Below are 24,089 nucleotides of genomic sequence, written 5' to 3'. Positions count from 1 at the left end.
CCTTAACTTGGCATTGACAGGGATCTGGCAGGCTTTTTGCTGCTTCCTTTTTCCTACCCTCCTATCCAGAGTTTGCTTTGTTATGACGACTCGCTAAACGTTTGGGTGGCTTTGCGGCAGGTTTTTAGTTAAATTCCTTACAGTATTCAGCAAGGTTGAGAAATTTTGGATTTATAACTATAGTACATCATGCACTTTGAGCCCAATGTTATGTCAGGGATTGAAAAAGAGCAAAATGAAAATACTACCCTCTAATAGATCTGCCACTTCTTAACTTCATTACCCTCTAATGAGTATACTATATTAGTTTCCCAGACATGGTGAATTTTAGATTATTCTCTTTATAATATATTTAAGTAGATACTAAATGAGCATGACTTCTAATTACTTTAATTGAATAACCATTTTTGTTTTTTATTTTCTTTCTTAATTTATTATCTTCTGTTCTCCTATTAGATTTCGTTTCAGTGGAAAGAGTTCATTTAAAATGTGACCTATTTATGTAGTTCTTTTCACAGTTTTGTTTCGTTTTGTTTCCTCTTTTATCCTGGCAGTTTTTTTTTTCCATTTCAAACTTGCTTGACTGTTTCTTCCTTGTTAGAAGAAGCTTAAGAGCATCTTGAGCAGGTTCACTGGGTCAATGAACTTTTTCCTTTCGAATATCAGACTGATAATCAGAGGTCCTGTACAGTTTGCTGGGCTTTAGACACTGATTTTCCACAATATCGATGATTAAAAACCATGAATCCAAGCCCTAGAAAAAATAGGGTTGTTTAGTTTAGGTTTTTATTTCCATTTAAATGATATAGTCTGAAGGTTTTTTAGTGCATTGCTATGCAAACACAACAACATAGTGAAGGTGTTGACACACACCTGATTGACAAAAGATCCAAACTTAGCATCACAAAAGGCTTAAAGACTTCCTTTTTCCGTCTCAACTGGTGAAGAAATTCAAGATGACCTGCAATCTGTTTTGAAAGAGCTGAACTTTTAGGTTCTTCTCCGAAAGTTACTCCACAGTTAATCTACCTTTGAGAGTCCTGCTGAGTTTCCCACCATTCACCTCAGCCATCCCCTGTGCTTCACAGAAACAATAGCCCAGCTCTCCTGCTGGTCTCTGGTACACTGTATCTCGACCTGAACATTTCTACAGATGGAGGCAAGTGAACCATGGCAGCACCCGGGGTCGTTGCTAAGAGGGGGAGGGAAGAGAGATTGAAACAATGAAGCAGGAGGTAATGAACTGAAGACTTGTGGGGCATCTGAAAGACAAAGAGTCTTTGTCCAGTACAGTAATATATTTACATACTTCACAGATGTAGTATATTCTGAAATTTTAAGAGAATAATAAAATTTGACTTTGGTTTGGTGTAGGTACTGAAATCAGGGCTACTGACACTGATGACATTTTTACACAAGAACCCGATAAATTTCCCAAAATGTCACTGGCTAAGACAAATGGCCCTGCATTGTGTAGGGTTCTGATTCATGAAGGTGTATTGGGTTTGCCCTTTACAGTCCAACAGTACCAACGTGTGACACTTCCCTATGCAGAGAGTTTGATCCACAAGCTTCTATCAAAGACTTGATAGAAATGGAATTCAGGCAAAGGTTGGGGGGTGCAACCTTTCTGTGTGGAGTTTGTATGTTGCGTGGGTTTACTCCGACCACTCCGGTTTCCTCCCACAGTCCAAAAACATACAGAGGTTGGTTGAGAACCCTTGTAAATTGTCAGTAGGTATGATGAGTGTGTGAATGCTTGTATGTAGTGATGGGTTAACAATTGAAAGGCCACTAGATGTCCCTCTCTTCTTTTGAATCTTTGGCTCTAATCCACTGATTCAATGAAGCCTGGCATCACTTTATAACTAAGAGTGTCATCTTGTGGCATTTTAAAACGAAGACTGACAGCTGTATCATGAGGCCTCGTCAATACATCACTAGAAAGACTGCCAACCTGTTCAGGGTGTCCTCATTCAGTGATTCACCACAAAGGCCTTTGTGGTGGCAGATGTGTGATTAGCATAACGTTGATGAGAGTAAACCAGAGACTGTAGTGAAAGACTGGATGGAAAATAAGAGAAGAAAAATGAACAGGAGAGAGAGAACTGAACTTCTTTATGACTCTCCTGACTACCTCACACAGTAACAAACTTCTATTCTAGGAATCGTCTTTGGTTTTCCCTACAACAAAGACACTGCAGCTCGAGCTGACCTTTTGGATATCAACAGCCACTGTGTTGGAAAATGAGCTCGAGGGTTGTAGAACTGTTTATGCATGTCATCATGAAATGGTTTGATGAAGGTATTTCGGTCTGTTGAGCATGCTTTATGGATTAATAGATGCAGTCATGGTCACAGATGGAGAACACTCACATGTTTCAATTACAGATGTGAACAGTGTTTGTGTTTGTCCTTGACTCGACTGAGAAAATTAAATTAACTAGATATGCTATGTTCTATTGTTGATGTTAAGATTTGACTGAAGGACTGACTGCTTCTGGAAACTGTTACCTTGGAATCCCAGCCAACACACATTAGGGGTCAATAGGGTCACATACAAAATAGTTTTTTATTTTTTTTATTTTCGATACAAATTTTAAACAATGGTAACTGTCATTATTTTTGAAAAGTTCAAACATAGTTCCAACATGATCTCTCTCCCACTTTCTGACACGACACGCTAGATGTAGAGCCCACACAGAAAAGATCAAAAGCAAGAATGAATTCAATGTTAAAGCTTGATGTAGACTGGTGTGTGTCAAAAACGGTCAACAAGGAGCTGCCACTGATGTTGTTTCTGCTTTATTTACGAGTCTAACTCAACATGAGGGGCAGAGAGAGAAAGACTAGGTCACACCTATCAACATCCACCACCGTTCATGAACAACGTATATCTCCATATACTTAGTTGTCACTAGTCCAACAGCCGCAACATCGACCAGACCATTCTGTGGTCAGGATGACGTCAAGCCGCCATCACCACTGCTCCAGTGCAGACTCTTTCCTCAAACCAGACATCCCCTCTGACTGAAAGAAGACCTCATTGATAGTACCACCGTATTTGATTGGTACAACAGCTGCCATCTTTAGGTTTTGCGATATGCCGAGCATGTTAAAGTCAAGAGCAAGAGGAAGACAAAGAACTGACAGGTTTAGGATTGCTCAGCTAAATGCCAACCTTCCGATAATCCGGATGTTCCAGAGGAGTGACACAAGGCGTGGATGAGGAAGGGTAGAGTCACTGGTCATAACAGGATCCAAAGCAGAGACGAGAGAACGCTGGTGGGCTCTGTGGCTACTGCGTGGGTTTTAAACGCAATAGCCACTTCAATCCCCCTGTGGTCCTCCAATCTCTCTTTCTGACCAGCTGAGGTCGACAGAAATGGGAGATGAGAAATAAGAAATGTACACATGATGCCTCCCACACACCAATATCCGGTCCGTGCAATGGAAATGGGCTTGCTGCTGATTCACAGCTTGTTTTAGTCCAGGAGTAGATTAACGAAATAGAAAGGGAGACTTTGATTTACATTACTTATTTATATATTTCATTTTATCAGTCCGTCCATCTATCTGCCTGATATTGACTTTTTGACCAACGTTATGGTTAATATTGAGTGAATCTGGTTGTTTAAGAAGTTGATGGTTTGATTATAATTGTGTATAAAATTTAAATCTGTGGAGTTACAATCATTGAAAGTTAAGAGTTAGATTTATGGCTGAGTAAGTTTAAAAAACGTATTTAGTGAAATAATACTTATAATTTATACGTATATAAATATAATCTCACATCCTATGGAAGTGCTTTGGTACAATAAAAACAATAGCAACCATATGATTAATAATGTTTATTTTTCAACTAATAAACAGAAAAATTCTTACAATATTTTATGGTATATGTTTAGCTAAAGTTAGATACCGGACAGAGGTTTAATTAATTTGCAACTTAAAGATAAAAACACTGGACAGAAAACATTTAACCTTTAGGGTTAGTGTTAACTGTAAGAGAAAACATGCTACTTGTTATATGTGTATCTAAGCTGCTGCCTGATTGGAACTGCAGTCTGATTTATCATTTAATCTTTAAATTTGCCTCGGATGTGAGTTTGTTCATTTTACTTTCCAAGGGTAAAAGTTTTCATGATACTCGAGACCACTTTATTTTTACATTGTATTTCACATTTACTCATATTTCACTAAATATATTTTCCTTTACTCGTGTGGTAGATGTCAACATGACACGGTTTAATGCAAGTAGTTTGGTCTGGTCAGCATTCTTTGGTTTCATATTAGATGCAGTCATAATCACAGATGGAGGAGACTCACATGATCCAACCAATATCAACAGTGTCTGTCTGTGTCTGTCCTTGACTCTCCTGAGCAAATTAAACAAATGTTGTTTTGTTTTGGTTTGGTTGAAGAACGTTGCCACGAATGTACTATGTTATCAAAGTTTGTGTATGAGATGAAGAACTCACGGAAACTGCTGAGCGAGAACTCTCCTGGCTGAAGGATTGTAGTTCGACTCACTTTGCAAAGATACTTATTTTTAAATCAAACACACAATGACAGATTTGTTCCCTGGAACTTCTTCCAAGTTTAGAAAAATGTACACCACACCACAAACAATGGCGCTGTGGTGTTCTTTCTCAATTATGGTGACCTCTCTTCATAGCCTGACCTCAAAAACTTTTTTTCCCACATCTTCATGCTATTACTCATAAGTCTGATCCTTGGAAGTTGTTGCGATCCTGAGCAACCTCTTGTAAAAGTTCACTGCCTTCTCTCCTAAACTGTACTGCAATTTCCTCTGTTCCAACTGCCCTCCCCGCTCATCATCCTCCTCAGAGCTGCCCTCACTTCCAGTTAGCCAATTCCGTGAATGACCCAATTAACCTCCCTTCAGTTGGAAAACCATTACCTCCCGTTTTATTGATCAACCTAATGCACTGGAAATACTTTTAATAATATTTTATCAATTAATGTACTCTCTCTGTTTTTGTTTAATTATAGTCTCTATTATTTTTATTTCCTGTGTCAAATGGTAGAACAATTAAATTGTTTTTTTGTTGCCACATACAAAGTTGGGCTGAGAAAAAAAACATAAGAAATTGATGCATATAACTGTCTGCAGATCACTGTTTTGCTGAATTACCAGACAATAAAACAAACCAAAGATAGGTGTGTTTTTTCCTCCGCACAAGAGTGCAAAATAATTTTGGTGTTTCCGCCCATTCAAAACAAGTCTACATTCAAGAAAATAGTTTTCGCTGGCAAAGTAGCGTGACGGTCAAGTTGAAGCTAACACAGTGGCTAATAAGAGCTCATCCAAAAAGTCATCAACTACAAAAGAAGTTAATGCGGTTCAAGGGTGCTAAATAATTTTGGTGTTACGCCGGGTTTAAGCAATTCTACAGCCAAAAAGAGTTTGAGGGAAAAGTAGGATGACGGTCAAGTGGAAGCTAACACGAGCTCATCCAAAAAGTAATCAACTACAAAAGAAGAAGTTAATGCTGTTCAAGGGTGCAACATGATTTGGGGGTTTTTACGCCAGGTTTAAGCAAGTTTCTACAGCCAAAAAGAGTTTGAGGGAAAAGTAGGGCAACTGTCAAGTGGAAGCTAACTTGTAGCGGTGGCTAACAAGGAGCTTGTCTGACAAGTCAACAACAACAAAAAAAGAAATCGATGCATGGTTTTGCTGAAGTACCAGACAATAAACGTACTAAATCAAAGAAGGACATAGTTTTTTCCTCAGCAAAATTCAAGGGTGCAACATAATTTGGTTGTTTCCACCAAGAAAAGTAGAGTTTCGGGGTGAAGAAGGGCGACGGTCAAGTAGAAGTTAACACTCCACAGTGTGTAACAAGGAGATCATCCGACAAGTCAATAACAATGAAAGAAGAAGTTAATGAATATAGCTGACTGAAGGTTTTGCTTGATTACCGGACGAAACAAAGAAGGTTTTGCCCCCCGACATGGTTTAAGGGTGCAACATCTTTCATTCATAGTTTCTTTCTCTTTCGCCATCTTTATCTCATTTATGCTATCCAGTCCTGTATCTACACTCGGGTTCACACCTCGTCATTCTATTGTCCCTCTTTGTTTTCTGTCGTGTTCCCATTGCTTCCCAAACAAAAAGCAGGAAACCAATTTCTAGCAGGTGGCAAAACAAAAGGTAGACCTTGTTTTTCAAGCTTAAATGATATTGTTTTTCTTGAATGTGAGTAGGTTGGATTTTTATGCCAGCTGTGGCCTATAAACTATTCATAGTTGAGTAATCTAAACAATGGTAAGCAGGACCAAAAAAACATGATGCAGCTTTTCATAAAGGTAAGTCATTCTCCAGGTTTGTCACATGACACCCCACCTGCAGCTCACTTTTATTATGATGAAACATGAGAAGGAAAAAAGTTTGTAATCATGGAGAAGAGATACTAAGCAGCAGCTGCCAAATGCTGCCAAAATTCTCGGCAAAGTGTAGCTGACTTTGTAAATGAGTATCGTACTAATCAATGGCTCAATCTGAAAATGATCACACTCATGAAACGCCGCAATTGAATTGCGTTACACTGATCGTCTCATTCCTGAAGATGCATTTCCTCTCCAGTTAAAAGGACATTGATATCTGATATCGGTGCATCGCTCCTGAGGTTCACACAGGCAATAAACAGCTCTTATATTTGGCAAAGATGGATGAGTCCGGGCCATGAGAGGCCATACCACTTATAAATCACATCGTTAAGTTTTATCCACTGGGCCAGATACCTTTTATGTTTACTGTATTTGTCCTTATCACAAAAGGACAAAGTAATATGATGTACATAAATACATCTCTAAAATTCTTGACCATTAGGAAAACTAAATTTCAAAATAAACACACATCAGGCGAGGTGAGGCAGTTTTTTCCTTATTTCAAAAAACAGTTTAGTGACTTTTACAAACCACAGGTTCAGTATAAAGGGCAACTAATGTGTTGATTTAAGTGTGTCTTAAATAGATCTTGGACCTCTATTGTCCTTATCAGTATGTGTCTGGTCGTACAAAACTCTGTGCTTAAGCCCGGCCCACTGAAAACACTGAGATGAAATCTCGTTTACCCTAACAACACCCACTCCGTCCGGAAGTCTCCGCCTCCATAGCACTTGTTGTATAAACAAAGCAGGGAGAGATTACATCATAAACGACTCTGCTCTTGTCACTTCTTTTTTGCCGAGATCTCAGACGGGGGAGAACTTTATAAAGTAATAACTTCATAACACGGTCATGATGAGGGACTTACTGCATCTTGGAGAGGAAGACTTCAACATTTGAAACTTGTGAGTGAGTGATTTTGAAATGACTTGCCATTTAAAAATGACGTGAGGTTTCACTATAAAAGCTGTTAGAAGTAATGGATTAAAGAGCAGAGAGTGCCATCTAGTGGGGACTTCATCAGTCCATGCGTTTGAAACCTCACGTTATTTTTTAATCGTGGGCGCCAATACTAAGCTCTATATAACCCAAGAAAATTGAACCATTTGCCTTAGTTGGCATCAAAGTGATACAACTATATTGCTTTTCTTCAAGCTTGTTATATGTTCGGGACGAGCAACACATCTACCGCAATACTGTGTCCAACATGGCGCCAGAGCTACCGGGGAATAACTGGGATGGCGTCACATACACTTGGTAGTGCTGTGATGCCATGCATTCAGATCTAGAGAGGCCGTGTGTCATCAGCGAAAGCCCTGATAGCTGAAGTGAGTTCAACCCTGACCACAGTACAGTATATTATGAACAGAACCACCCCTAGAGATCACGGTGATGTTTGTAGACCGGGATCTGAGTTGACAGGGAAACTCTGCTGATATCACCCTCGATCAGTGTCAGCTTTGTCTTGAACTATTGAGGCTTGAATTGAAGCTTCGCCCACAGGAACCAGCCTGGACTATTCAACCAAGATTCCATATAAAAAGCAGACTCCCCCAGGAGGGAAGAACAGGGAGTCCTTGCTGATGTTCGAATCTTGAGACATAAAAGTTTTTTTTTTCTAAAGCTCACCCTTTTCTCAAACTCTGCTTTTGTCAGCTGACTCGTGTTGGCAAGCACTGACTTTTTGCGAACAGCTGAAAACTAAAATAGCCTTTGTGTCCTTCCATGACTGACAGTGTTACTATGCTAACAGTCCCCTTCACGGGGTTCCCCTTCTCACGAAGGGCAGGTATCAAAAGAACAAAGAGTATCAGCAACGACCCATTTTATTGCACGTAAATGCATGGCCATGACCTTTTTTTTTGATCATGTCCAACTGTTAAATGTCTGTTGTCGGCTTTGACTCCATTGTTCTGTCTGTTTGTAGTTCTTCTGGCACCAGTTTCACTCTGGAATATAGAAACACATTGCATTCACGTAACGCATTACCTAAAACCACAACTTACAAAATATCATTCTGCAGCTTCTTACTTCCTTTATTCAAATCATCTTTAAAACTTCCATGAAGGCAATTCTATAGAACTATTATGGCCAAACTATTTATGAATTGAAAATAAAAAAACGGCTTCTATAAATGCACAATAAAACAAAACTTACATTCCTTACATTAAATGATTTCATAATTTAACAACTGATGAGAACAAATATGTTTTGTTTGTTTCCAAGATGACACAAATAACTTCTATAAATTTTGACATTTTAATTTGAAAAATTAACAATCATCATAGAGATTTCTCCAGAACTTTTAATCCTCACTTTTTTCTTTCTATGTCATCAATGGTCTCTGGCAACTGCCTCTCTAATGTCTCAGGCAGCAGCAGAGCCACTAGACCTGACGCCACAGCTACACCACAGATGAGGAGCTGCGGGAAAATAGTCCAGACGTCTTCTAGCAGCAGGGCCAGCGGTGCCATCGCAACACCAACCCTGCTCACAAAGTTGTTGTATCCCAGACTGTTCTGTCTGCAAAGACAAATTAAAAAAAAGAGTTAAATAGACCAGTTACAGTAACAGCAACTTTGCAAAAAAGTATTTTAAATTAAGTTTCAATAGATCTCAGATCCTCGTGGATGCATGTTTATATTTATATAAAAAATTGAGCTCATATTTAGTTAAACAATTACTCTATCTAAGTAAGATTATGTTCCCAGTTTCTGCTGTCTGAATGTGCACTTTATTAGAGCCACATTGTATTTCTTTATTGTAGCCACTTGTGGGCGCCAGTTAACATTCAAATTGTTGCGTTTTGCACCTCTGCTATAGAATCAGAAACACAACATGGGATTTTCTTTGCGGCAGTACAAAAGTGTTTTTACTATTATTATAGGATTGTATTTATTTTATTATGAAAACGAGTATACATGTCGATGTCTTTATTGATTTACAAGTATCATTTTAGCTTTTTTCGCTTTTCTTTGTGTGTATCTACATTGTTTTCTTCGTCACTTTCTTCCTCCTCAAAAACTATCCACAAAAATGTTTTCAAATCTTTCCTGACATCGATCAAATGATGAATAAAATACTCTTTGGGGAGAAATTTGTGTTTATAAATTTGACTTTAAATACTTGTTGCCTCACACCAGGTGTCCCTGTGTATCCCTGTGTATCACTGATCATAGTGTAATTGATGGTAGTAAATGGAAATTAAATTGTATCGACGCAGAATAAAAACACACTCATTCTTCCTCAGTCATGTTAAGATTTAAAATTATGTCACAACCCCTTTAAGGGAAGCTTATACGGCACAAAAATTTGCAAACAGTAAATAACAAATACTGACCGGATCACGGTTGGAAAAAGTTCTGAGGTGTATAGGAAGACGGTGGTGAACGACGCTTCCGATAGGCCCTTGCCCAGAACTGCCACAACTGTCCGCAGATACCACAGATCTGCATCACACACAGGGAAATGTTACTGTATATGTAACGATAACACACCAAGACAAGGAAAACACACTTCACATTCATAGAACTGGATTTAAAGTAACTAATTCTATTTAGTGTGTGTGTCACCTTTAACAAGCTTTGCTATTGGTTTAAAAATACAGACAAACGCCTCGAGTAGTGATGGTCTGATGAAGCTTCATGAAGCAGTTTCCTTATTTTCTATTATTTAAAGTCCACTAGATGGCATACTCTGCACTATTTTCCTTTGTTTTGAACAACCGTTCTAATGGAACATCACGTTATTTTTAAACTGATGGCGCCACCTACTGACCTCCAAACAACATGACACTGCTTCATGAAGCTTCATCAGACCAACACTATCCTCAAGGATAATACGCTTCCAGGATGACCCAGGCACAAGAGCAGGACAGGCAGGAAGGTTGAAATCTGTATACATGTGTTCTTATCCCATTGTAAGACTTCTCAAGAGTTTCAGTCATGTTTCTCATGTGACACCTCGGATGAACAATACCAGATGACAGGTGCTCTTGGAGTAAAAGCAGGGAATGGTGGTCTTAGAAGGAGGGGTCCAGTTATAAAAAGAGAGTAGAGGAAAGTTCTCCACCTGCCTACAGAGATAAACCGTTAGGAAATCCTGTTGGGAAATGTAAGACACAGAACTGTACGTCTTAAATTCGACAGAGTACTGAAAGAAAATAGAACGTATAACTTTATTGTAAACAAAAGCAAGATCAAAACAGATTTAGTTGTACCTTTTGGGACTACGATGTTAATGGCAATGCAGGTTCCAGTCAAAATCAACGTTCCCGACTGGCATTTCCTACGGCCAATCAAGTTCACTACGAAGAATAAAGTTACTTTGGCTGGAACTTCAATGGCGGCGTAGATGAAGTGGGTCATGTGCAAAGACAGTCCAAATCCTGTGATGTTCAAGCTGATGCCATAATAGGTGAAGGCCACACCATACCTGAGGGAGATCGAACCAATTCTAATTTACCATTTCAAAGAACAAAAGTCATTTGAAAAACAAGTATGATCAGACTTTACCATAAAAATAACCCATGTTGGAATTACACTTACCACACAATCCCTGTCAGCAGCGACAACAACCTCATTTTTGGAGTTCTAATCAGGTCAAAGTAGTTGTAGTTCTTATTCTGGCCCTCAGTCTCAATGGAAGACAACGCCTGGGAAGAAGAATACGAGAACATGCTTATCAAAAGTGCAGTTACGAGTGCAGTGAATGATCCGAAGGGCGACAACAAGCTTAATATAACTTTCAGAAGAAACAAATATTGCTTTACAATATTTCACTCATGATACATGATGCATATAATTAACAAAGATTTCATCAGACGCTCCAGAACATTTTCCATAACCATGTGAAGTCTAATCTTAAAGTAACTCATTCAACTTATTGTTGATCATGATTAACAGCAACTTCCAAGAAAAATCTTTTAAGTTAAGAGGTGAACTAGAAACCTAAAGGGCAACTAATGTGTGGATTTCAGTGTCTCTTAAATAGATCTTGGACCTCTATCGTACTCATCAGTATGTGTCTGTTCTTTTCAACCAAATACTTACATTAGAAAATGTGCTGAAAACACAGATTAAATCTTGTTTACCATAACCACACCCACTCTTCTGTAATTGGTCATAAATGTATCACTGATAATAATATTGGAAGTCTCTACCTCCAGGGGACTCATTGTATAAACAAAGTGGGTGCGATTAAAGCTGGCTGTAGGAGAAGTGAAGCCATTATTAAATCATAATGGACTCTCGAAACTTCTTGTTCGCTGAAATCATAGACGGGGGAGAACTTTATAGAGTAATAATTTCAAAACATGGTCGTGATGAAGGACTCACTGCATCTTAAAAGCAAAGACAGGAGAGTCGGTTTTGAAATTATCATCATGAACGACACTGTAACACATTTGAATAAATCGATGTCATTGTTAAAAAATGTCCCAGAGGACAGAGAAAAGAATGCAAGCGCTCACCTCCAGTGTGATGCTTGACGACAGTGGTGGTCTCTTGTTAAATTTGGCACACCTGTCTAGGTAAGTCTTGGCTTGCTCTGCTCTTCCATTTGCTAAAAGCCACCGAGCGGATTCTGGAACCCACCTAGAATCATTTAAGGTATAGATGGAACAAAATGTGTCAATGTTCTAAGAGATCAGCCAAAAAATAGCAATTTTTCTCATACACTTACCACCAGGTGAGCAGTGACACCAAAAGCGGCGCCGTCACCGTCAGGATTAGGTATCGCCAGTCAGTCACAAGATAGGCGATTCCGGCCAGTAACATGTTGCCCAGAGACCAGGACAAGCTGCCTATCACCCCAATGAAAGACCGGCGAGATGTGTCCACCCACTCAATACCTAATGGGACGAAGACATAGTTTTAGATTAGAATTTTTGGGGCATTTTTGTGAAATAACCATAACATTTTCTCGTACTTTGCAATATAAAATGTGTGTACAAGCGGAGGATTATGTTTAAAACTCCAAAAAAAACTGACAGAGCACGAGGGAGTTGATGCCGATCCCCGCCAGACCGAAGCCGGTGAAAAACCTCAAAACTGCGAAGAGTGTGTACGAGTTGGCGAAGGCACTTGCAGAGGCGAAGACAATGGAGAGGAGATAAGCTAACAGCAGTGAGTTCCTCCTGCCAAACCTGTCGGATAGATAGCGGAGACGTGAGGACGCGTGAAGGTCACTCAAAGTCGTAGACGCACTCACTCACTTATCGCAGACGTAACCGGAGACCACGGCCCCCACCATCACCCCCATGAAGAAGATAGTCCCGGTCGTCTGAGGCAGATGTTTGTGGTTGCACACCAAGTCATACTTGAGAAACACAAGCGTCAGAAAACGTTTTTTCCATCTTTTTTTTCCACAACTTATTTATAAGTTCAGTTTTAATACAATTACAACGAAGAACAGTAATGATGTGGTTGAGAGAGTCATGTGAGCCAAACTCAACATTAAAAACTGGATTTTGTAAATGTGGTTAGAACCCCACAGACCCCTAGTGAACAAGTTGAAAGTCAGATTAGTACATCTACTACTTCTTTCCAGCTATGACTAAGAAGAAAGAAAAACTCCAGACTGAATATAGACGCTCACAGAGAAAGTCCATGTTTTGTGTCTTTGTGAAATAGAGAAAAGTAAAGTATGAACCATAACGATACCATTCTGACCTTTTTTTTCATGTTTTTAAATTGATTTTGTGACTGTCGACCTTTTACTTTTATCCTGGTAGTAAAAAAAACCATTGAATTGAAATTTTACTTTAAGTTTCTTACCTCAGTGACAATAGTGGTGGACATGGAGAAATTATCGTACACCCATCCATGCAGACATGGTACCCTCGGCACCATGGTGCTCCCGGACCCGTTGAGCAAGAACTGTAACTGAGGTTCTTCGTAAACCTCGCAGGACTGAAGACTGCCATCGTCAGCGATAGGAACCAGAACATTCACCATCTGCTCTTCTGTCAAGTTTCCAACCTCGGCCACGGGCCCCAGGTTGCAACGATGGGGTGGTACCGCCGCGATGAAACTGTTGAGCAGGAAGTGACAAGGGAGCACAATGCGAGGAGAGGTCACAAGGGCTAGAAGAACCAGCTGGAATGGTCCAAATCCATTGATTTCATCTAGTATATTGTCGAACTTCATGGTGGAGCTGGAGCAAAGGATTCGACTGGTCTGCCAGGAGAGTGTCTTAGTCAGGTTTATGTCAAGTACCGTCTACAAACCAACCAACCGATCATTAACTGTTACTGGACTGTCAAAGGTCCAGGGAGGTTAATCTTTAAAACCAGCTCGCAAATGAAACTATAGAAAAGATTATATTTAGATAATATTAAAACTCAAGTTAAGAAGTGATTCATTTCCTCTAACAGTGTTGTATGAGACTTTAAATAATATACTAAGATTTATGGTTGTTTTAAAAAAAAAAAAGATAAATAATGTGAAATAAGTGTCAAATACAATTACATTAACTAAATATAAATCATTTAAGAGGTAATTATCACAAGTAAAACTGAACTATTAAAAAAAAAATCTCTGAAGTCTAAATCATTCATTAATCTTCACTCGTAAAACTGTAAATGGTTATCCTGAAGACATGAACTTTGATTCTGTCGTAGAGATGTTCCAGGAGAGGTGGACTTCTAAAACGGGGGCAGGGCAGGTCTCTGGAAACTGGTACTTAACAGACTGTCCTGTTGAAACTCACAGATGATTTCAACTGGAACGGACAGTTTTTAAACATACATATAGATGCAGATACATATTTGAACACCAGTCAAACTTGCTCTCATGCTGTGGACATTTTTTTTACATTTAAATCAGGGCTCAGAAATTGTGGCTACAGGCAATGAAGAGACAGGTATGCTTTAGAGGAAGCACTCGTTTCGCACCTTCTTGCAGAAGAGAAAGAACACACAAAGAATGATGGATCCTGGGAGAAAAAAAAGGCATCTCAGCCCTGGTCCTACAGGGCCTGGAGAAAGGGATACTTTTTTATTTGTGCAGGCTTTTCCTTGATTTTCTGGAACTCAAGTGTTATCTTGAGCTTTAAAGTATATACTTTATTGAATATTGTTTTGATTGTTTAAGCGCTTTGTGACCCTGGTCTGGAAAAGCGCTATATAAATACATATTACTTACTTACATAAGGGCATTGTGATAATTTGGCTATTACTGATCATATCTAGCACATCTAGCAATATCATGGGTAATAAAAAGGTACCTGGCGATAATTATGATGGTATGTAATCAGTCATTAATATCATTTTTTAACAGTAAAATCTCACTCATGGGACTTATTGTACAATGAATCAGAAACCAGTGCCATTTCTTAGTAACCTCTAACTGAAGGATTTCATTTTTAATCTTATGTTTAAAAGGTAAAAATTATGTAGCACAGAACTTATGATAACCCTGTTCTTATTTAGCTCACAGTCATAATGCTCAGATTTTAACTATCATTATCTGCTCTCTTTAACTGGGACCCGCATACAACTTATTCACGCCCTCTACTGGTCACATTGCTCATCAACAGTCTTTTGGAGAAGCACCTGACTGCAGCAGGTCGTACTTTGGAATTATGTTCTCTTCAATATCACGTGTTAATCCTGCCTTATTTCAAAAGAAACTTATTCTGCTTTTGATAATACAGTTGTTTTTTTGCGTTAAAATGGACTTTATCAACATTTATAAAATAAATAATGTGTTTTATTCCCATCCTGTGTGCAAGACTGCGGAACAATCAAAAAAGAATATTGAAATGGAAAACCCTTCCAACTAAAAATTAGTTGAGGTTTAATATGTTCTTCCAACCACTCTGGTTTTCGAGTACAGTAAGGACATAACTGTGACCAGGTTAAGAAATGATCATTGGTCCAAAGAAAACATTGTATAAAAAAAAACAACACACACAAAGAGTCAGTGGAGAAATATTTATTTAATATAAGAAGAACAGGAATAATATTAAGGAATCAGTGCAAAAACAAAAAAACACTAATTTCAAAGAATAATGTGTGAGAACTGCCATAGTTAGAACAGCGTTTTCCTCTAACATCGTAAAAGCACAGAAGCCCAGATCCCAAATGAAAAAGAAAAATATATATTTTTGAGAGGGATCTTTGCTAAAAAATAGCTCTCCAGCCTGTAACCTTTGCTTAAACACTGGTAATCCATCCTCTACACACAAATAAACAGCAAGTGCTAAAGTAGATTAACACACGTTTATTGATAAACTTGATGATACGCGAAAAGCTCTTGAACACACCATCCCGCAGGAAATAGGGTTCATATGACATACTGCATGATTCTTTATTTGTCCATATATTAAAATCGACCTCCATTTGACCAACCGTCTTAACTTACATTTACACTTTTACTTAAACGTAGCCTGATATTTCTATACAAGTCAATTGAATTTTCTGTTAACAATATCACCCTATTTGACGATTAGGTACACTATTAATTTATAGATATGTAACATTTTAGTCTATTTCTTTCACCTTCTCTTCAAAGATGTTATTAATTAAGTTTGTGGTTTATGCCCCATAAAAACTATTTTTGCAAATCTGACCTAAATCCTGCACCAAGAACAGAAAGAAAAATACTCTATCATCTAGCAAGCTGAACATATATTTGACATTTCATCATCACCAGCTAGTTATGAGTGAATCTAGATCGGAAAGGTATAATTATTCTCTCTAATGGGAAATAAAGAGAGCGTATTTTATCAAACATCATACAAAAAGGCACTGTGTACAATACAAGGCTGTCACTGATAATTATTCTGTGTGTATGCATGTGTGTGTGTATGTGTGTAACCTATGGCACTTATGTGTGTGTAAAAATAGTCTGTAGTTGCTTTAAGGCACATTTATCCATTCAAAGATTTTGTGAATCAAGACGTAAAATGACGCAGAAAGACTCATTAAAAGTGAAAGACTGTACAAAGAATGTATTCAAAAGTTCAAACGAATATACTGATGCAGCCGCTGTATATACATGACTAGAAAATAACGTCGTACGTCCCGTCATTAACTTCAGTTATGCTACATAAAAATACCAACATGAGAGACGTGTGTGTTTGCGTGATGGATGGATTAGGAATATAGAAATTCATCAGGAGCTTGCAACAACCACTAGAAGGGAAATAGATGTTCATCATGCGGAGGCATTAATAATTGAAACCATTTTAATGGCAATGTTTGCTCAACTGACAACACAGCTGGAGTGCTACTGGTCTTAATGGATTTATTTCTGAGGACGATTAAGATAAGATCAACTATGTAACATATGAGAGGAGGAGGATGTGTCGTCACATCTTTAATATTTGGTCTATAATTTTACCACCCAACTGTGCTAGTAACCACCAGACGAGGCTTGACTTCTAATTTGTGGGAAACCAAAATATTTCCTAAATCGACCTCTCCTAATGAATTATGTGAATTATGAGGAAAAGCAACACTACAGCAATAGAGGAGCTGGTAATAAGTCTCTGTCTCATTGGCTTGTCAGTTAAAAGTGTCACAAAAACAGGAGAATAGGCTGATTATCTGTAGAAATATACAGTAAAAACGTGCAACACTTAGAGAGGCTAGCTTAGTTTACCAAAACAATTGCACACGAATAAAACCCTGCTACATGGTGTTGCCTTTCTGGCAAAGAAAACATGCACATATTAATGCTAAAATACTCAATCTATATTTTTTTTAAACATTAGATTATACATTTATTGCCATGTATATTTATATTAAGGTTATAAAGAATACAAAGTCCCAACGACGAGGAGTAAAAAGACACTTGCATGTTGTTAAATAACAATTTGTTTTTGCTAAAAGAGAATTGATACTATTAGAGGCACATATGATGATTTAAGACAGCAGGTAAGTGTGGGTATGTTCTGTCTCTACAATTTATACATGAATATCTTTTACTTTACCTTCTTTTAAATCAAAAAACATTTGCCCCTTTTCTTATTGCTGAAAATATATAATATTGTAGTCAAATTAAACTAAGCAAAAGTAAAATGAGAAATTAAAATGATTAATGTCGAAGCATTAGGACAACTCTAATATTATTTATTTTATTAAAATAATAATAAATATAATCTCCTAAACTAGAACTTTAGAATTGAAATTATGCTGACGGTGTTAATACACTTAACTGTTGTCCAGTGTGATTGAACCGTTGAAGGTTACCATCAATAACATAGTCAGTATAATATCAACTTTTCGATTTTGAAAATAATTCTTTTAATATTGTTTTCAGCCAAACTAATTTCATCATGAGTAGGTTTGTTTCCATTTTAAATGAAGTACAATACACAATGCCACTTATGTTCATGGAAAAATGTCATCCAATAGTATAGCATAATTGAATGCACCCTAACCCTAACCCCAAAAAAAGGAGTAAACTACTAAAAAAAACCCATTTAATTAAAACTATGACAAATGGCTGGTAACCAAAAGGATTCCTTGATGGTCCGATAATAACTACAAATGCATACAAATAAAATGCATTGTTTAACATAGTTTATGTTAAAATAAACTAAATATTGACAGTTACATTTACACATTTTGATCTAATGTGATCATCTAGACGATCATTGATGAAGTTTTTCTTATTATAAATAACTATGGATAAATTAAAATAATGTGTTCATGCCACAAATGATAGGTGAAATAAAATTGGAAAACAAATAAAAAAAGGGTTAATTTTATATGTAATAAAAAAAAGGCCATTATTTATGGGTTTGTAAATCTTAAAAAAATAAATAATATATAAATGCTCTGTGGGTAACACAGCTTAAGTGCCAATAACTTGCCTTGAAGATAACTTAACCTCTAAACTTGGGTATGAACAGATGCTTAAGTGCCAAATATGGGGTAAAAAACGAAAAGAAAACATACTTTGACATCTATAGGATAACACAAATTGAATGGTTACTCACAAGTTGTCTATTTTTCTCTTTCTATGTATCAATACGCAGAATATATGTGAAATGCAGACCCTGAAAAAGGAAGTGCTTTGAAAAAAGCAACCTGTTTAAAGTAAATGCACATAGAGAATGTTGTGATTTTAATCCACTGCTCAGCGTCAGATACGAGCAAGTGATGTAAACTGATTTAGAATTGTGTTCAATGGCTGAATACGACTGATGGTAGATATGAATCATGTGATCTACACATCAGAGCCCTAGTTTGGTCAGAGGGTGAAGAACCCTTAAAGAAGCCTTAAGCCTTTTATATTCAGGATCAGGATGCAGAGGTCTTGGGTCTGAACCAGGGCCGAATCTAGGCGACCTCGTTCTGGACTCGCAGCAGGTCTGAACCGTGGAGGGGATTCAACGTTCCCTGCAGTGGCACATTCAGCTCACAATTGTACTGGGTCAGTTGTGGCAGCCTGAGGGCGTCCATGGTTGGATCCAGCAGGAAGCCCATCTCCTCTGCAGAACCAGATACAGATTGATCTGTCAGTGTGATGGTTTGAGAGAAACCGATAACCATCAAAATAAACAAGAAAGTGTGGCACAAAATTTCCACATGGCAACGAGGCCAGTAGCTCGTATGAAAATAACCATAAATAAATTGTAAATCCAGTCATTCTGACTAAAAAGCTGGCATTATTTTATGTATGTTTATATGAATAAATAGCACATTATCATTACTTAATATTAGAGAAGAGTTAACTTAAGTACTCACCTATCTTCTTCAAATTTCCCTATATCAAGCGGTGGACGGGCCACTCAAAAGTAAGGATAACTCAAGCTTTTTCTAATATTGATTCAAGTTTTATTCATTAACAGATGTTAATAATTACAAAGGAGTAAAATCTTTACTTTCTTTCTTTAATTTGCCTTCTGGACGCTTGTTTTGTTCTCTGTAGAATGTTCTGAATCCAAGTTCACTTCTACCAAAATGAACTTAATGCATACATTTGCTGACTATATTTAACATACATTTTCTGCTGAAGGCTCACCTTTCATGACTTCTAGATACAGTGACTTCCTGTGTTGCAGCAGTGGGCTCAGATTTTGCATCGTCCTGGACATCACTGAGTCTGTGGACAAATATGTAAATAAAAAATCTACACTATAAATAGATATGTTACTGTCCAGGGGTTCGTACAAGCAGCCAGGGATCTGGGGCCCAGAGAAGCGTCTCCGGCGCAGCTGTCGCTTCTCATTTTCTTCCAGGGGACCCCCAGGGACTTGATTTCTTCCTGTAAATCAAGTCAATGAAATACCTGATTATTATGTTGTCAGAAATTAACTGACACATTACTATTTAATTTCTTGCCTTAAACTCACACCAAAAGCTTTTTTCTGTAAATCTCACCACACCAAAAAACTTTTTTTTTTGTCCAGAGAGCGATGAGGATTCACCATTATCCGACACTTTGACATATTTTATTCTATAAAATACAAGTACATTAACAACTGTATTGACAATACACCATCTCAAAAGCGTTTGTAAAGGTCTAGCTTTAATTGAACCAACATTTAACTGATGGGCCTTCTTTGGCATCAGGTCTGGTTAGGACTGACTTGGAACGTGGAAAGATTCCATCGGATCAGCCAGCTGTCAAAGTGTTCCGATTGCTTGAGCCAAAATGTGAATCGGGGTATTGCCAGGGTTGAATAAGATGGGAGTTTGGGCTAAAATGAATCTTGACATCGACCGTGTCAAAGAAGTAGAATTATCCTTCTAGAAAGAAAGGGGCATTGTATTTGGAGTTACAGGGGATTTCTACGTCGTAAGTGTACGTTGAAATAACGGCCACAAATGGGGGACAAAAATACACTAAAATATATAAAATATTTGATATTTATATTTTTTTAAACATTTGCCTATAACTCAACTCTCAACTTAACTCAACTTTATTTATAAAGTGCTTTAAAAACAACAACAATCGATACAAAGTGCTGTACAGTGACATAAAATAAAGCATAGTTAAAACACACAAAGGTAAAAAAAATAATCTAATAAAACAAGTAAAAAGCTCTTAAAACTATCTCTAAAAAGGAAAGATTTACTCTCAAAAGAATCCCAACCCTTAGTCGCCATGAGGGTGAGTAGAAAATCAAATTTTCGGTGAACTATCACTTTAAGGTTGGATATATAGTTCTCAGTGTAGTTATCACTTGGCTACATTGTGTGCGACATGATATTGAAAGGATCATTTTCATCTAATCGCTTAATCTCCACCGTTCTGTTTCCTTAACTCTTTTTTACTGTTGCACTGTGACGGAAAATAAAAAGAAGTCTATGTTACTGTAGCGGTGCGGCACAGAGTCGAGAATGAAGTCCACTGAGGGATATGAATTGCATCCAAATTTAACTCCGGCATGCTGTGATCGTTTTTGTGCGAAGTCCATGGTTCGGCATTGTTAATGGTCTTGATTCCCTTGTGATTTTTAAAAGACTCACCGTCATTTGTGTGAACGGGCGTTTGATGTGTATCGGGTTTCCAGCGGGACTTCCATCTCTGCAGGTTTTTGAGAAACTTTCAATGGGCCTGCGGAGAAACATGGTCCTTCTTATGAACATACCATTCTGTTACAAAAGTCAACTCAATATATAACAATCATTTTAGTCTTTATCGTGTCAGTGCATGGCCTTACCCGAGTTTGTTCACAAGTGACATGCAAGAGTTGCTGCTGTGATCCTGTTGCTGCTGTGGTTGATACTCATGTTGATATGTCAACAGTGGGTCTGGGGGCCAGTGCAGATTCTGGAGCCCCCCCAAGGAGGACAGTGGTGTGCTGGCCGGAGCCTGGTATGGAAGGTTTTGTATGCAAGTATTCATGTAAGAGCAACCTCTTTGGTCCAAAGCCCCTCGGTTGGACCCATCATCCTCCCTTAATTTCCAGGATGCAGCTGCAGGGCTGGACTGGTACTGTTGTTGTGGGGGGTTCAAAAGTGGCTGGAAAAGACTAGCAATGTTGTTGAGGCTTTGCTGGGGAGCAAGTGGCACAAAGCCACGGTGATTATTGTTCTCCATTGACCTCGCAGGACCACCATCTGGTGTTTCGGATTCAGGGATTATGGGACTAAGCTCAAAGTCCTCGCCATCCATCGGGATGTAGGGAGCCAATGTTTCAAGGTCCAACTCACTCAAGTCGAACTGGGAACAAGCAGAAAGCAGAAAGTCTGTGTGAGAATAGTTTGACACTTTTTTCTGTCATGCCATGCACTCGCACAGACCTGAGGGTTGCTCTCGGTATCCAAAGCAAACATCTTCTCCGACTGCTCCCCGTTCAGGTCGTTCTCTAAATTGTTGCAGTAGTAATCACCTGGACTGCTGGGCTGGAGGGGATTTAGTAAAGAGGGAACATGGTAGCAATGATTGTATTTCTTCACACAATCTCATTACCAGATCAGACCCCACAATGCACATAGGAAAGGGAAACTCTTTCTCAACTTACCGTGGAGCAGCTGCTCAGGCTGGGCGTGGTGCTGCAGGGCAGTGGATGCTTCTGTTGGATGGTGAAGTTGCTCAGGTCTGGCCTGGAAGCTGACTTTAGATTTTCACTTGTCCACATTGGAGGAGGCATGGGCATGTGGGCAAAAGATCCACCATGCAGGGGCTCCTCAAAAGAAGGTTGACCTGCCAGGACAATTAGGATCATAAGAAAAGGAAGGACCGGAAAACTTAGCCAAAGGCATACCGAAGTCAAGGCTAATGATGGTGTCTCCAGGAGTAGGGGCCAGCTGGGTCAGGTCTTCAGGTTCCTCCTTGAGTTTGGTGTAGAGGGACTCCTCCATTTCATCACTGAAGAACCCACCGACCTGTTCAGGCTGGTACAGTGACTTGGTCTGTTCCAGTGACAGAACCAATGACTTTTCCTCCACGTCGCTGCATTGTCAAAGATGTCTTTAGTGTCACGTCTGATGAACTGACATTATAAGCTGACTAACCTGAGCACGTAATTGACGCACACGATGCACTGTGGCTGAGAGTTACGGCTGTTGTAGATGACGGTTCCCTGCGTCTCCACCCAGACGTAGCCTCCACCTTTGGCCAACATGCGGTACTGGCGACTGACCATTTGACCTTTTGTGCATACTGGCAGAAAAAAAATACAGAAAATACAATAAGCTTAAAGATGTTGAGGTTTAATCTGTAGCTTCTGATTGAAATTAAATGATTTGCAACCAAGAAGAACTGTTGATGAAATGGATCCTTTCTGATCTCTGATAGTTTTTAGCTAAGGTACACATATTGGATTTAGGACGAGACACTAAAGACAGAATAGAAGAGAAAGCTATAGAGCCAGAAGGACACAGACTCTCTGTCCAATACTTATCAAAGAAACCAAATAGCATTAGATTCCAGTCAACACTTTTCCGCTTAAAATCTACAAAGAGACCGTAAAAAAACAGTAAAAACAGGTAAAGAAGAGACTGTACAAAACTGAGATCAAGGCCGTCCATCGTAGGGGACCCAGAGTTGTGAAAACCCCAAGATCGAGAACCAGTTTTCCACAGTGAAAAATCTCAAGACGGTGGATACTATGGCTGATGGACTTATCCCTTTGGTGCTATAGTATGTACTGAGAGGACTCTCTAAGAAAAATTAAATATCAAAATGAGCTTATCAAGTCTCCAATTTTCCATCATTGGTCGCAAATGTCGAACAAACACTGTTGGACACTGCAAGACACTGTGAAGACACTCATTTTAAAGGCCACTAGATGGCCCTTTAAGTAAAAAAAATGATGTCACGTTTAATTGGATTAGAGGAAAAAATTGTGGTCTTTCAAAATGAAGACACCATATCATGATACAGTGTCTTCACTACACAGCGTATCATGAAGCCTCATCAACCCATCACCACGTACAACTTATCTTTGCGGACTGAGGTCTACTTCAATAGAAGACATGCGGGGTTGGACTTTACATTTATAGAAGTTAAAGATGGTCTAAAAACTGCTAACTGATTGCTATCTATTGATCAGAGAATTTAGTCTTGGTCTGTTAAATCTGCCACAGAGCTCCGAACTAAATGAGCTACACAGCACCATCAGTCCGCTCCAAAACAAACAACCAGAGGCTTTTTATGTGGTTCCACTTCAACCAAGTGAAACATAAACATGACTTCATAACCAGCGTGCATACACCAACACATCCTTTCATGAAGGAGGACTCCCTTCACATAATAAGTCCAGTGTTATTGATGCTCTTTTTACTGACTCTTAAGAAATCCACTTTTGATTGTATTCCTTTTTTAATACTCTTTTATTTCCAACATTGCCTTTTTTGTCAATAAAATACCATAAAAAAATATTTGTAAATGTAATAAATACTTATGAAAAAAAATTATATAGAGAGTTTAAAATGAAAGTTCTTAAAATATGCAATCATTTTTGTAACAGACAAGGCACATTCTGTGAGGCCTCAATCTCAGGGTCAGTGGAGTCGTGAGAAACTGGTGGAAGACGTGTGCGTGTGTGTGTGTGTGTGAGTTGCAGAGAGCTAGCATGTCCTGATCAACACTCTGGTCACGCTGGTCGTGAGAGAGACAGAGGATGTTTATTTATCAAAAGGAAGAAGAGGCAGAAAGTTATGCCAAGGTCAGGATTTGCTCAATGCTGAAACTGAAGTTAATAGACAAACCTATTGTGTATTTTACCTAATACAGTTTTGTTATTGCAATATATCTATACGTTGATTT

General features: G+C 38.5%; 2 protein-coding genes across 3 annotated transcripts in view; both read right to left on the bottom strand.

Moving 5' to 3' along the window:
* Positions 1–8,224: 8,224 nt before the first annotated feature.
* On the bottom strand, positions 8,225–13,574 carry LOC148069434 (solute carrier family 22 member 7-like). 2 transcript variants are annotated; one of them, XM_087802514.1, is made up of 10 exons: positions 13,191–13,574; positions 12,629–12,732; positions 12,405–12,559; positions 12,097–12,265; positions 11,885–12,008; positions 10,962–11,068; positions 10,634–10,848; positions 9,755–9,863; positions 8,731–8,937; positions 8,225–8,363 (listed from the first exon to the last, which is right to left on the bottom strand). In XM_087802514.1, the coding sequence occupies exons 1-10, from the start codon at positions 13,560–13,562 to the stop codon at positions 8,294–8,296; spliced, it is 1,632 nt and encodes a 543-aa protein (XP_087658640.1). In that variant the 5' UTR covers positions 13,563–13,574; the 3' UTR covers positions 8,225–8,293. The 2 variants fall into 2 exon arrangements, with proteins under 2 accessions (XP_087658640.1, XP_087658641.1); XM_087802515.1 differs by lacking the exon at positions 8,225–8,363 and having other exon boundaries at positions 8,727–8,937.
* A 1,761-nt stretch (positions 13,575–15,335) lies between these two features.
* The window catches only part of epas1b (endothelial PAS domain protein 1b), a 29,925-nt gene continuing 21,171 nt past the window's right edge, over positions 15,336–24,089 (bottom strand). The window contains exons 8-16 of the mRNA XM_087802959.1: positions 22,334–22,481; positions 22,084–22,271; positions 21,841–22,022; positions 21,620–21,721; positions 21,037–21,539; positions 20,843–20,930; positions 19,541–19,634; positions 19,392–19,472; positions 15,336–18,858 (exon numbers count right to left, since the gene is read on the bottom strand). Coding sequence (XP_087659085.1) covers positions 18,707–18,858; positions 19,392–19,472; positions 19,541–19,634; positions 20,843–20,930; positions 21,037–21,539; positions 21,620–21,721; positions 21,841–22,022; positions 22,084–22,271; positions 22,334–22,481 — 1,538 coding nt within the window. The 3' untranslated portion in view covers positions 15,336–18,706. The remainder of the gene's footprint in view (positions 18,859–19,391; positions 19,473–19,540; positions 19,635–20,842; positions 20,931–21,036; positions 21,540–21,619; positions 21,722–21,840; positions 22,023–22,083; positions 22,272–22,333; positions 22,482–24,089) is intronic.

This window comes from Callionymus lyra, chromosome 11 (assembly GCF_982586985.1).
Source record: "Callionymus lyra chromosome 11, fCalLyr1.hap1.1, whole genome shotgun sequence".
Taxonomy (NCBI): Eukaryota; Metazoa; Chordata; class Actinopteri; order Syngnathiformes; family Callionymidae; genus Callionymus; species Callionymus lyra.
This window is presented reverse-complemented; position numbering and strand designations above follow the sequence as displayed.

Coding starts and splice junctions, on each gene's coding strand:
- LOC148069434 (XM_087802514.1), bottom strand. CDS start 13,562: ATGAAGTTCGACAATATACTAGATGAAATCAATGGATTTGGACCATTC. Junction 12,560..12,628: donor TCCGGTTACGTCTGCGATAA/GTGAGTGAGTGC, acceptor TCTATCCGACAG/GTTTGGCAGGAGGAACTCAC. Junction 12,009..12,096: donor GTGTCACTGCTCACCTGGTG/GTAAGTGTATGA, acceptor AAATGATTCTAG/GTGGGTTCCAGAATCCGCTC.